Genomic DNA, 14,994 nt, shown 5'->3' on the forward strand with positions numbered 1-14,994 from the left:
ATAAACTAGTCTAGTTTACTGTTGGCTGTAATACTTTGATCTAATTTTGATAGTTGGTTTTAGTGTGTGGGTAGTGTTGGTGTCCTGTGGTGTTAGGAGGTCAAATCAGATAATCTGGTGGTTCCTCTTTGCTTTAAACTCAAGACTTTTTTCAGCGGTTTTTCATAACAGTATTTATATATGATAAACAGAGAGATGACATAGTCTGAGCTTCAATTTAAAATGCCTAAATCGCTGGAAGTATGGGGTTAAGATCCTGGCAGACAGCTGAGTCCATCATTCTTCAGAGGTCATTAATTTAAATATTCTGTAGTCTTTCATATGACACTAGGGGAAAAAAATGGGAAGGTGGTGGAGAGGGAATGATTATTTCTACTTTGTTTAGAGGAGACAGATGATATGACTCTTTAATTAAGAGTGAAGGTTTGTCTAATTTTGGCAAGAATATCCCTTCCTTGTTTTATAGCACTATGATGTGATGTACATGATCTGTGCTGATTTGGTGCCACCTTCCACTCCAAATACCTGTACCTTGTATCAGTGTATATATTTAGGTCCATCCTAAATACCAAAAGGAGTGAAACTGCATTCCTAACCTAGACTACATTCTTTCTTCAGCAACGTCAACTGAATCGTTCACTAAACTCCAGTCAATAATATTTATGCAATCCAAATTAAGGTAATTGGGATTGCTTAGGTACCAAAGAAACCTAATATGGAATGTGGAACTTTTAATGAAAGTACTTGAGCTTTAGTTTCAGATTCCAGGTTGAATTTGCAGATTGAACACAATTTGTAGACTGACTGTTTAGATCTGGAAGTCATGTTAAACATACATCCAAACCAGTGTTCCCTCTAAACTGCATGGCAGCACAGTTTCACAGGTGATTAATCAGTCCTGCCCAGTCAGTCAGCAAACTGCATGTAGCCCTGAGCCTTTAACAGGGCAGGGCTGATTAATCATCTGTGAAACTGTGCTGCTGTGCAGCTTAGAGGGAACACTGATCTAAACAATGCAATTTTTTCATAGTATCACTTCAGACATGTATTAGCTCTATGGAATAATGGCCAAAACCAGTTGAACTGGTTGCCACATGATTGCTTCCCCCCGAAGATAATTTGCAGTTTGATGACCACTTTTGATCTTAAAACTAAAGATTTTAAGGTAGATCAGCTGACTCTTAAGAATATGTGTGCAGGCTGTTATAGTAGATGGATGAGGTTACTGTGTCTCACTGGAATGGTGAAGTACAATTGTGCCCTACAATTTTTTGGGGACTCAGCAACTTAAATTGCTGTTTCTATGACTTTTAGAGTTTCTTCCGGAAAAGTGGTAATCAAGCATTGTTATGTTTGTTTAGGAAAAAAACTGGATCTTTGGCAAATACACAGTTTGACATGGTCAAGACTAAAGTTTCAGATGACAGAGACTTGCTTTATGCTGCATGTAACATAAAAATACACACACAACACATTCTATCCATCTGCTACACTCTGGGAATAGGCAGGCTACTGAAACTCCCAAGAGTCTCAAGTTTTGACATATTTCCAAGTATAACATTCCAATATGTATAATGACTTCCTTTCCTACTCTTAAGAACAAACAGTGAAGAAGACAAAGGGACCATATGACATTAAAGAACTCTGATTCGTTGTACTACTGAAGAAGTTGGAATTTGATCTACATTAGTCTTCATTTGCAGAATCGTGTACTGTGGAATTTACAGGATTAAAAGGATAGTTAAATATATATTTGATAGTGTCTGCTTTCAATATTTTGAAGGCTGTTAAAGGAGATTAAAATGATCACACTATCAGCAGTAAATTGTATTTATTTTTAATATAGAAATTCTCCACATCATTATGCATTTGTTGCTAAGCATAACTTTTAATGCAAGTGAGTTATCTTCTTCTACAGTATATAACTATATTATTATTACAAATCTAAATAGCAACATTATTTTCAAATAATTGAGTAAAATATTAAAATGATATGCTTAGTTCTTGGGACTCTGTATTCAACTCCGCATATTAAAATTTTAATTTTCAGAGAGTAGTACTAGTGATTGTAATTGTTCTTACCTGCTTGGATCATTTCAAAAGAATACAATATAGTGTTTTTTAGTACTCATGTTGAAATTTTATTTTTCTTAGATACAGCAATCAGCACTTTAAAGAACAAGTTATTTAGGTAATACAGAGTAGGGAAGTACTGAAATCCTTATCCCAGTGTTTAGTAACTTTTAAAAAGGCAAATAGCTCACTATGGTTTAATAAGAAAGATAAATATGTAGTAATCCTGTTAGGTACTTTTTAGAGTCTACTTGTACTTTTACACACACATCACTATGTCCGATTCCTTAGGCCTCCAAAGACTTAAGCTCCAGAATAGCCAGAGTTTTTAAGATCTCATCTAGTCATAGGCCATGGATGGGGAACCTTTCTGGTCAGGGAAGCAAAAAAAAAAAAAAAAAAAAAAATAAGACTTCCCTCACTTAGGCAACTTGAGGCACCAGAGTTTCCCTTGCACTCCAGCCCTGAAGGGGAGAGGAGCTGAGGCTCAAGGATTTGCACCAGACTAACTCTTCTGGGGGTTTGGGACTAGTGGGGGTTCAGAATGTGGGAGGGACCTGCCAGAGAGTTGGCAGGGGTGTGGGTGCACGTTCTTGGCAGGAGCCAGGTGAAGGTGGGGAAATAGGGTCTCAGCAAGAGGCTGGGTTCAAGAGAAGGCCTGGGTGTGGGGTCTGGGCAGGAAGTAGAGTGCAAGAGAGCAGGGGATTGAGGCATTGATCATGTGCTTGTACGCACCACCCCCTGCTACAATGGGGGTGGAGCCTGCAAGTGAATGTTTCCCTGTACTATTGTTCACTTGCACTGTGGGGAAGGAGGCACAGCAGCATGCAGATGCTTTAGCACTGGCTCCACGCTGCTTTTCCCCACAGCAGGGAGCTGGTGCTTGTGCTCCAACCATACACGGGCACTAAGGCTCAGAGACTCATTGCAGGGCTGGAGCATCAGCACCGGCTTGCCCCCTACATGAATCAAGATAAGATGGGAGCTTGGGGTCATAAGTTCCCCACCCCTGTCATGGGTATAAAATTTTACCCAGTTATTCCTGAATGAGCTCAATAACTTCAGATTCTCTCTTTTTTTTTTTTTTCCCCCAAGAGCATTGCACTAGGACTAAATGTGTTTCATGCCCTGTGTGATCCCTAAATATTTTTCTGAGTTAGTGCTTTCTAGGATTCAGTACCCTATTTTGTAAGTATGACTTGCATTCCTTTTTTCTAGATGTCTAAATCTGCATCTAGGTGTATTAAAATGTATTTTCATTGAATGGGCCCAAGTTACCAACTGATTCACATCATGCTTGTATGACTGACAACATTCTTTTAATACTCCATTAGTCTTTGTCATTTGCCAATATTATCATGGTGATTTTATATTTACTTTCTGATAATTGATGATGATGACTAAGATTGGGTATGATTCTTATTAACATAGGAATCACTAGGAATTGACAATTTTTGAGAGCTGTCAGATGCCTATTTTTAATCTATTTCATATGTGCTCTGCCGATTATTCTGATTTTTTTTTAGAGTTCTTATTTTTTAATCAAAATGTGTGAATTCCATCAGTGAAATTATAAATTTCATTAAACAATTAAATTAGGTTTGTTTGCAATGTTGATTGGCATTGTATTCCTAACCTTTAATTCTTTAGCAAATGAACCCCATATCACGTATTCCACTATTTTTCCCAGAACTAATGTCAGGCTAGCTGTCTTATACACTGAAATCTCTGTACTCCTAGTGTTCTTATCCCAGGAAAATCTGTGGTATGGAGGAGGAAGTGGCTTTACATGCGGCTACTCCCCCTGCCCCTTATCTGGGGAAATGGCAGCATGTTCTCCTTTTCCCTGCTGCTCCCATTGTGTCTGGGGCCAGTGCCAGGGAGCGTGGCATTACATGTGTCTCCAGGAGCAGGGCAGTAAAAAAGTGCACTATCCCTCATTGCATCATGCCCAGGCCCTGCAGTGCATGTGTTTCTGAAAACGTTCATGCTAAACGAAAACGTGATATGCAGGGTCAATTTTCCCATTAAAAATAATGGAAAATGTGGGGATTGCGTTTCAGGTAGTAGTGACAGTCAATTTTTTGTTGGTGTTTGATTGTCAATGTCTACTTTAGATATCTAGCAACACAAGTTGCCGTGGTTTGTTAAAACACAAAGATAAACACGTGAGTGAGCGGAGGAGCAATGTGACCACATGTGTTCATCTGCTCATGCATATTACCACTGTTTTCAGCAACTTATACCACTGCACAAAGTAGTCCGTCATTTGATTATTTTCATGTTATTTTGGGGACGGTCATGTTGTTTGAAAAAGTTCCCCCCAAAAATCGTGCTATTGCGAAAATGTGTTAAGTGGGCACGTGTTAAATGAGTAATTACTGTACTCATTTGTGTGAATCAGTGTGGCATAAGGGTCCTTATGCCTTGAAGAGTTTTGTTGTAGGTTAGGGAAGGGGGCGAGGAGAACAGATGTAAACAAACTAATCTAAATTCAAGTGTCTTTCTTGCTCAAAAAGAGGTGTAAAAGTGAACTAATAGAAAGTCCCCAAATTATGCAAGAGATGAATAACTATTCATTTTAGACTTCTGAGAGGTAGAAAAATTAATGTCAAAATCTGAAAATTAGGAAGGTGTAAATAAAAGGGAAATTTGGGCAGAACTCTTTCGTACAAAGGATAATACATTAAAATTATTGTGTAGATGATTATAAAGCCAAAATTAGAGTAACTTTCAAATGCATTAGAGGTATTCCTAAAGCAGGAAGTGGAGTGAAGATGAACCAAAATGAAAGGACTGAGATGTTAAGAGTGCAGATCTGTTCTTCAGTGTTTCTGGTTATGTATTGTTAGTGTGCTTGGCATTGTCTGAGAGTCAGAATCCCTGTACCAGGGTCCAGTTCAGTTTTGTTTACTAATGCACATTCTCTTTTTGGTGGAATATGAAAAAAATATGCTTCTTTATATATTGTAGCACAGTACTCAGCTATTCATATTAGTTTAGATATTTATCACTGAATTTCAGATGTACTGTGTGTATAATGTAATACCTACATTATTTCTCTTGTTTCCCAAGCTTCCTGTCCAAAAGCCTTCTTTTTCCTGTGCAACATTGAATAATCAAAACCAGTATAAAACTAAACCTTAGAATTTTTCATTGACCTTTATCTTTCTTGTCTCTCAAATAGGTTTTCGAAAAATAAGTCTGGATGATCTCCGAAAGGCATATATAGTGAAAGATGTACAGCAGTATATTCTCCATCGCTTAGATCAAGAAGAAGCACTCAGACAACATCTCACAAAAGAAACTGCAGAAATGCTGAATCAGCTTCACATCAAAAGCAGTGGTTGTTTCCTCTATCTAGAACGTGTCCTAGATGGAGTTGTGGAAAATTTTATCATGCTAAGAGAGATCCGTGACATTCCTGGCACACTAAATGGCCTGTATCTTTGGCTGTGTCAGAGGCTTTTTGTAAGAAAACAATTTGCAAAGGTCCAGCCCATTCTGAATGTGATTCTTGCAGCTTGTAGGCCATTGACTACAACAGAACTGTATCATGCAGTATGGACCAAAAACATGACATTGACTGTAGAAGACTTTCAACGCAAACTAGATGTTCTGTCAAAAGTTCTTGTTGATGGGCTAGGAAATACTAAAATTTTGTTTCATTACAGTTTTGCAGAATGGCTGCTGGATGTAAAGCACTGTACACAGAAATATTTATGTAATGCAGCAGAGGGACATAGGATGTTAGCAATGAGTTACACCTGTCGAGCAAAGGAGTTGACACCATTAGAGGCCCAAGAATTTGCATTGCATCTAATTAATTCAAATTTGCATTTAGAGACTTCTGAGTTGGCTTTGTGGATGATATGGAATGGCACCCCTGTCAAAGACTCTTTGTCCACTTTAATCCCAAAAGAGCAGGAAGTACTACAGCTGCTAGTAAAAGCTGGTGCTCATGTCAATAGTGAAGATGATCGTACATCTTGTATTGTACGACAAGCTCTGGAAAGAGAAGATTCCATTCGGACCCTGTTAGATAATGGAGCTTCCATAAATCAGAGTGATTCAAATGGGAGAACATTGTTAGCTAATGCTGCGTATAGTGGCAATCTTGATGTTGTTAACTTACTTGTTTCTAGAGGAGCAGATTTAGAAATAGAAGATGCTCATGGGCAGACAGCACTTACTTTAGCTGCTCGACAAGGACATACCAAGGTTGTCAATTGTTTAATTGGATGTGGGGCTAATGTAAATCACACTGATCATGATGGCTGGACAGCACTACGATCTGCAGCTTGGGGTGGACACACTGAGGTGGTTTCTGCACTCCTTTATGCTGGAGTCAAAGTGGATTGTGCAGATGCTGACAGTCGAACAGCCTTGAGAGCAGCAGCATGGGGAGGACATGAAGATATAGTGCTGAATTTGCTACAGCATGGAGCTGAAGTCAACAAAGCTGATAATGAAGGTAGAACAGCTTTGATTGCAGCAGCATACATGGGACATAAAGAGATTGTGGAGCACCTCCTGGACCATGGTGCAGAGGTAAATCATGAGGATGTAGATGGAAGGACTGCTCTGTCTGTTGCTGCACTATGTGTACCTGCTAGTAAGGGGCATGCTTCAGTGGTTAGCCTTTTAATTGACCGTGGTGCTGAAGTAGATCATTGTGACAAAGATGGTATGACTCCACTTCTGGTAGCTGCCTATGAAGGACACGTGGATGTTGTTGACTTACTTCTAGAAGGAGGCGCTGATGTGGATCACACTGACAATAATGGTCGTACACCCCTTCTGGCAGCAGCTTCTATGGGGCATGCTTCAGTTGTAAATACTCTTTTGTTTTGGGGTGCTGCTGTGGATAGCATTGATAGTGAAGGTCGAACAGTTCTTAGTATAGCCTCTGCCCAAGGCAATGTTGAAGTAGTACGGACTCTGCTAGACAGAGGACTAGATGAAAATCATAGGGACGATGCAGGATGGACACCTTTGCACATGGCAGCTTTTGAAGGTCACAGATTGATATGTGAAGCCCTGATAGAACAAGGTGCTAGAACAAATGAAATTGATAATGATGGACGGATACCTTTCATACTGGCTGCACAAGAAGGTCACTATGATTGTGTACAGGTATTACTGGAAAATAAATCTAACATTGATCAGAGAGGCTACGATGGGAGAAATTCTCTTAGAGTTGCTGCTTTAGAAGGTCATAGAGATATAGTCGAACTACTTTTCAGCCATGGAGCAGATGTAAACTACAAAGATGCTGATGGCCGGCCAACCCTTTACATCTTGGCATTAGAAAACCAGCTTACAATGGCTGAATATTTTTTGGAAAATGGTGCAAATGTGGAGGCTAGTGATGCGGAAGGAAGGACTGCACTCCATGTTTCCTGCTGGCAGGGCCATTTGGAGATGGTGCAGTTACTGATAACATACCATGCAGATGTGAATGCTGCAGACAATGAAAAGCGGTCTGCTTTGCAGTCTGCTGCTTGGCAAGGCCATGTAAAAGTAGTTCGGCTTTTGATTGATCATGGAGCCTTAGTTGACCACACCTGTAATCAAGGTGCTACTGCACTGTGCATTGCAGCACAGGAAGGACACATCGATGTTGTGCAGATATTATTGGAGCATGGTGCTGATCCGAATCATGCAGATCAATTTGGACGTACTGCTATGCGTGTTGCAGCAAAAAATGGACATTCTCAGATTATTAAATTACTGGAAAAATATGGTGCATCTAGTCTAAATGGCTGCACTCCATCACCAGTCCACACAATGGAGCAAAAACCCTTGCAATCAGTCTCTTCAAAAATGCAGTCATTAACAATAAAATCAAATAGTTCAGGGAGCACTGGTGGAGGAGATATGCAGCCTACTATACGTGGTTTGTCTAATGGTCCTGCTCATGCTTTCAGTTCTCCTTCAGAATCTCCAGATTCTACAGTGGACCGTCAGAAGTCGTCTTTATCAAATAATTCTCTCAAAAGTTCCAAAAACTCTTCTCTGCGTACTACGTCATCTACAGCAACTGCTCAAACAGTGCCTATTGATAGCTTCCATAGTATGTCATTTACAGAACAAATACAGCAGCATTCACTGCCTCGTAGCAGAAGCAGGCAGTCAATTGTTTCTCCTTCTTCCACAATTCATTCCTTAACTCAGAATCATAATTCACCAAGTAGTGAATTTGAATGGAGCCAAGTAAAACCCAGTTTGAAATCAACTAAATCAAACAAAGGGGGGAAAACAGAAAACTCCAGCAAATCTGCTGTGAAAAAAATCAAGCAGACCAGCTCCTCCCAACCTAAAGTTTTGGAATATGAAATGACTCAGTTTGATAAACGAATACCGGTCGCCAAATCTGGGACCAGTGTGCCACCTAAATCAACGCCAGCAGAACCACAGTGCAAAATTTTGGTCCCCCCATCTCAGCAAGAAGTTTGTCGACCTCAGCAGCAGTTTCTAATTCACCAACAGAGTGGGGAACAGAAGAAGCGAAATGGAATAATGACAAACCCAAATTATCACCTTCAAAGCAATCAGGTTTTTCTTGGTAGGGTTTCTGTCCCACGTACAGGACAGGAGAGAGGACTTCAGGAAGTTTTGGAAGGCTATCCTCCTGCAGAGACCGAACTAAGCCTTAAGCAAGCCTTAAAACTTCAACTTGAGGGAACTGATCCAAGCTTCAACTACAAGAAGGAAACACCACTGTAGTAGGTAAACCACTTAATCCTATAGGACTTGTCTACATGGTACATTAGTGTACACCAGCTGAGGTGTAAGTTTTAGTGCTCATTGGTGGCACAGGCAGCAGGATATAAATAGAAACCAGCCAGATGCAGCTTGCGGGCCAGATCAAAGTGTTAGGCAGGCTGGATCCAGCCCTCAGGCCACATCTTGCCCAGGTCTGTGGTATAGTCACTTGATGACCTACTGTTCATGTAGATATTTCTGGCATACTTTATCCTTAATGCATGTTTATGTAGGTAGTCCAAAACAAAATATTACATCACCACAAACTAGGAAGCTTTTAATACACATCAGCAGAGTCCATATGGATAGTCAGCATGTGACATGCTGGTATTCTTTCATTCTCGCACCTTAGCTGGTACACAGTAATGCACCATATGGAAATCCCGTAAACCAGTGGTTCCCAACCTGTGGTCCACGGACAGCTGATGGTATGCAACGGTACTGCAGGGGGGTCCAGGGGAAATTTGAAATGTTTAGATCAGGCCTATCATGGTGGGCTCATTCTATCCTTTCCTTTTCTTTGTCTCTTTTTCTTTTCCTTTCCTTACTTTTTTTCTTTTCTTTTTTTCCTTTTTTCTCCCCTGGGGAGGAGGATCCATGAAATTTTAATAGATATGAAAAGGGGTCTGTAAGCTCAAAAAGGTTGGGAACCACTGCCGTGAACAAAATATGTGCATTTTAAATACATAAAATACAATAGTATTTTTAAATTTTAATCAAAATTGTGAAGTGTCATATTTTTTCACATGTGCTTATTGGATTTCTGTGTTATAAAATGGTTTTCAAATCATGAGCATAAAATACCAATGATGGTGAGACATTCATGAATCTTGTAGCAACAGGGTTTTTTAGGGCTATCAATTGATATGAGTTAACGCTTGTGATTAATGCAGGGCAGGATGAATGCGTTATTTTTTTAATGTGTTAATCGCAAGCATTAATGCTGAGCTGCTCAGGAGTCCCTAGCTGATCCCAGGCTCCACTGCCCCTTTTGAAATGTGCCTAGGGGGCGTTTCAAAGGGGCAGCCTCCTCTCAGCTGTGTAGCGGTTGCCCCTTTGAAACACTGCCTGCACATGTTTCAAAGGGGCAGTGGAACCTGGGGTAAGCTGGAGACACCCCAGCTGATCCTGGGCTCCGTGTGGCATTTCTCCAGAATGTGGGGTCAGCTGTGCAGTGGCTTCACCTTTAAACGCCGCCTCTGGTGTTTCAAAGGGTCAGCTGGGAACTCCCCAGCTGACCCCAGGTTCTGCTGAAATGCCATGTGTAATGCCTTGTGCTTCCCCTTGGTAACGCTTCCCCAGTGCTTCAAAGGGGCAGCGCTGCATGGAGCCCAGGGTCAGCTGGGAACACCAGCTCATCCCGGGCTCCTTGCAGTGCTGCCCTGTTGAAACACCACAGCGGTGTTTCAAAGGGGGGAGACTCACGATTAATCGCAATTAAATTTTTTAATCCCAGGTTGCTTAGGAAGGTAGAAGTCATTTTCACTGTCTTATATGTCCCTTCGTACTTTTCCTAGGCTACAAGTTTAGTCCCTGAGGTTTATTTTAAAGGGAATAAAGCATTATACAAGATCCTAAGCTATTTCCCCAAATGAATGGTGCAACTCTAATGCTAACTAGTTAGACAACTTGATACCTCAAACGACATTCAAAAGCTTGTCTCTATATAAAACTTTAGTCTTTGCACAATGTAAATAAATTACCTACAATTATATAGCAAGAATAACTACCACCTTTTTTGTACTAAATGTTTTGAGGTAAAATCTTAGAATTCTAAGTAACGTGTAGGTGCTTTTCAAATTTTATCAGCTGTCAACTGGACTTTGGATTCTGTGTGTGCTGGTCATTTTTGAAAATGGGACTCCTACAGCACTTCTGTGTTTTTTAAAAATTTTACTCCTACTCCATATATTTCATAAGGTTAACATGCTGCATAATCAGTCTCTTTATTCCATTACCCTTTTAGAATATGAGCACTCTGAACACTGCCTTTAAACAAAAACTGAGTGAAATAAAATTCAAAATAACATGATGGAACTGTAGAAGCTGTTTCAAGGGGTCCACCAAAACAAAACTACTGTTCAGGAGCGTAGATTCAATCATTTAGTTTGCTAATTCTTTAAATTGTCTGACTTAAATAAATTTAATATATGAGAAAAGTTTGTGGAAATAACCCTATGTATGATTTTATAACTGTAGGTTGACTATTAATTTTGCTCTTTTTCCATTTAATGCTTGCCCCCACATACATAGTGTATAAAATGAAATGTCAAAGAGTAACTTTTGCATTCTTTCAAATCCTTTTTTTTTAATTTAATTTTTTTTTATTTTTACAACTATATGTTTTAATTGTAAAATTTCGTATCTTTTCTGGGGAAAGCTTCATGATGCATCCTGAAAACTGCTTTTTTATTTTGATGTCTTCTCTATTTCTTTGTCAATTCACAATTTTTAAAAAAAAAAATCCACTAACCAACAAAACCAAGACTGTATGTTTCTTGAAGTTCATCTCAGTTCCTGCCCTGAAAAATGTTTCACAGATTAATCTTTATTATTTTGAGTGAATTGCCTATGGAACATTTTGTTAGAAAATATTACTTCACCGTGGAGAATTTTATTACCAATTCCAAAGGACTTATAGTACTTGAGCTCCAAGTCTCACCACTTATTGCCAAAAAAGGCAATATTTTCCAACAGTTTCCCTAGGTATTGGGACAATATAATTGCCAAGATGGGTGGTGAATGCAAGAGTGTGTTTTTGCTTTTAAAGAAAATTTTTATTTCAAGACTCATATTTCTTAATATCTTTAGTTGGAAACTGTGTGTAGTCCGTTTCTCTCTCTCTCTCTCTCTTTCTCTCTCTCTCTCTCTCTCTGTATAAAATATGAAATATTTCCAAATTTAACATTTTAATGTTGCACTTTTAGGCCAATTCCATGATGCTATGAACAGAAGAGTTTCTGCCTGGAATGGTTTAATCAGCTGGCTGGGATCAAAGCATCCAATGCTTGATAGTCCACCTAGAAAACTAAGAATGTGATTACTTCAGTACAGTTACCTTAATTACTGTAACGTGCCTACATTTTAAGGCTGCCTTCTCAATGTAACCCTCTGTGCTTCAGAAGTTTATTTTGTGTACTTTGTACATAATACACAGCACTTTTTCTTAATTGCAGAGTGTTTCCCTGACAACAGCTGAAAAATTGTAAGAGCAAGGATTTTTGATATTCTATTCCAGAAGGCTTGATAAATGTGCATGTGCCACAAAGAACTATGTATGGGAGGGCAGTGCTATTTGTATTTATTTTATTTTCCTGTGGCAAAAGAAACTAAACATACAGTTTACACCATATTTGCATTGCTGTATTGTATGGTCATTTTCCTGTGTAATTCAAAATTTCTCTAAAGAAAACAAAACTGGTAACAGTATTTGAACTGTGAACTTACAGTACATGTATGTTCTGTCTGTAAAACTACTCTGTTTAATGGTAGAGATGTGAGATTATAAGCATACACCATGTGTCTCTGGGATTTTTTTTTTTTTTTGGTAATAAAGTCAAATTACTACAATTACAGCATGAAATCTGGATGTGCGGACTGGCTACCACGAAAATCGATAGGAGAGCTATGCATGTGTATCCAAGGGCAAAATTTAGTGCATACTAAATAGCCTAGTATGATAAAGAAAACTGGATTAATTTCAATATTAGGTGCTTGAGTACAATATGCTAATATTTAAGGTCTGATTCTGCTTTCACGTACACATTCATAAGAACTCAGGAATAAGTCCATTAAAGTAAGTTAATTCACTTGTGTGTAATATTTGTACAAGAAAGCAAAAACAGGTCCATCGTATGCAACAGTGTACAGCATGACATTTTCTCCATTCCCAACGGATGAAGATTCAGAACTCTTAACTGTACCTCTCATAAGTCATAAAACTGATTCACGCCTGAAAATATAAAGTATATCGCACCATTCTCTATTACATCATCTGACTATAAGAAATTATTACATATTTCCTCTAAAGACTTGAATCCAACTTTTTTTGTATTGATATTCAGTGCATTCCCTGAATAGTGTGATGTAAAGTTATGATGATCTATTCATTAGTTTTAATAAATGGCCCTTGGATGCATATACATTGTATATTCTTGGACGTGGAAGATTTTGATAGCTTACTACTAACATGAATAGTCATGAGAGCATAATTAAATTTGATTTTTTTTAAATTGGTGCACCTCTTATTAATTACACTATCAGATGTAAAAAAAAATCTTTCATGAGCATATGATGTGTAGTAAAATGTAATGTTAGAAGTTGACACCATAGCAATATTGATAATTCTGAAGTGAATGTTTCGAGTATTTAATTTCTTGTCCCTGTGGGATATTTATAAAATAAACACAATGGAACTCTTGCAGAATAGCCTTAAGAACGTTAATGGTTCAGGAAAGAGAGAGTACCAGAAAGTTTTAGTAAAGTTGTTATGAACCTCAAGTATCGTGTATTTGCAGTACTGTGCAAGAACACAACTTTTTCTTTTTTTATTAGGTGTATGTTTTGTTCTGTAGAAAGATATCCCTGAGGACTTACATTTTTCGTACCTTGACTGTCATTGGGGTTTTATTTATTTAATTTTATTGTTTTTGTTACAAAATGCACATTGGGTCAGGGGGCAATGATATGGCCAATTTCACAATGGGCTACAGTTTCCAGACAGCTTCAGGTTTTTGTATGAGTAATATTTACAGTTGGTGGATAAACCCTACATATAAATCATTTGTTGAAAATTACTTTCAGATTCAAAATAGCAGTTCGTGCAGCTTTTCAATACTGAGTTGGAATAAAGCATGAACTATTCTGTTAAAATATCCACCTTGATAAAGGTTTGAGACATTCCACATTGCTTTTATATGTGATTTTAATATCACACCTTATGTGGTCTGTACTATGGTAAGAAAGTAAAACTAATATCCCTCGAAAGTTAGCAATTCACTGTGGACTTTTAAAATGTTGGGTGATATCCTGCTGTCTGTACAATCACACAAGTCAGTGGGCTTGCACACTTGTAACTCGAGTAGAATTTAGCCTGTGAAATCTTTCTCCTTTCTAGATCTTGTTCATAATTCACAATGAGACTAGTTCTATCTCCTCCTCATCACATTTCATGCAATCTCTCCAACAATCATCTACAAAAGTGATCACAAATTCATGATGGGAAAGCTAGAGAAAAGATTGTCTTCTGAATGAACATCAACACCAATAACATGAACTTACGGAGATAGTTTTCAAACACGAAAAGGTTGAAATTTTCAGGTCTAAAAAGATATTGAGGCACAGTGTCCTCCTTTTGTCCTCCTTGTGGACCAGTATTGAAAGTATTACCATCGATTTAAAAATAAAAGGCTGTTTCCCTCATCACTCTGCTATGCAAATGTGTGTTATGCTTAATATCCTCCATCTGATCTGTTCAGTTAACTTGGTTTGAAGATGGACTTTTTTTTCTTGGATGGAGTTGTATATAGCCTATAATGTACATTGAATGAATTTCACATTGTAAAATTATTTTATTTCTTGTATTATATTAAGCAAAAAACCTTATGTATATGAAAGTGCATAATAAATATATTTGCTTTTCAGCAGCTATCTGTTTTATTTTACAACCTCCTTTCTTGGGACGTTTCAAGAAAAAGTTCTTAAAAATTAGGAAAACTTGAGTAGCATTTTTCACACATCTAATAAAACTTAATAGATTAGAATGTGATTTAGAAAGATTGTAAGCATTTTAGGCCAGCACTTTCACTGATGAATGCCTGAAATTAGCTCTAAAGTCCATATTTCGACACATGTTTGTGTCCTGTTAGTTCAAAATGCTGACTTCTCAGCATCTTCCAGTGACTTCAGATTTAATATTTTACACTCTTAAGAGGTCTTGAAACAATCAGGAATAAAGAAGTTTAATAAACTGTTCTGTTACTTGTCCTTTGAGATGTGTTGGCCATGTCCATTTTTGTTCAGGTGTGTATATGCCCCGTCCACCAGAGATTTTTTTTTTCCATAAGTGATGCCTGTTGGGGTAAATGTGCATCCTTAGCAATTGTGTGCTGCTACATGATGCTATAAAGAGAGGAGACCCCTTGCATCACTCTT

At 38.3% G+C, this 14,994-nt stretch overlaps 1 protein-coding gene across 4 annotated transcripts in view; it reads left to right on the plus strand.

Annotated features, from left to right (window-relative positions):
* Window positions 1–14,483, plus strand: part of ANKRD50 (ankyrin repeat domain 50) — a 53,839-nt gene extending 39,356 nt beyond the window's left edge. For 3 of the 4 annotated variants that reach the window (XM_075929862.2, XM_075929864.2, XM_075929865.2), the window contains 2 exons: window positions 5,261–8,805; window positions 11,769–14,483. In XM_075929862.2, the coding sequence (XP_075785977.1) occupies window positions 5,261–8,802 (3,542 nt within the window). In that variant the 3' untranslated portion in view covers window positions 8,803–8,805; window positions 11,769–14,483. The remainder of the gene's footprint in view (window positions 1–5,260; window positions 8,806–11,768) is intronic. The other variant, XM_075929863.2, reaches the window with a different exon arrangement.
* The last annotated feature ends 511 nt before the right edge of the window (window positions 14,484–14,994 follow it).

The sequence above is a fragment of the Pelodiscus sinensis genome, chromosome 4 (genome assembly GCF_052426305.1).
Source record: "Pelodiscus sinensis isolate ZL-2025 chromosome 4, ASM5242630v1, whole genome shotgun sequence".
Taxonomy (NCBI): Eukaryota; Metazoa; Chordata; order Testudines; family Trionychidae; genus Pelodiscus; species Pelodiscus sinensis.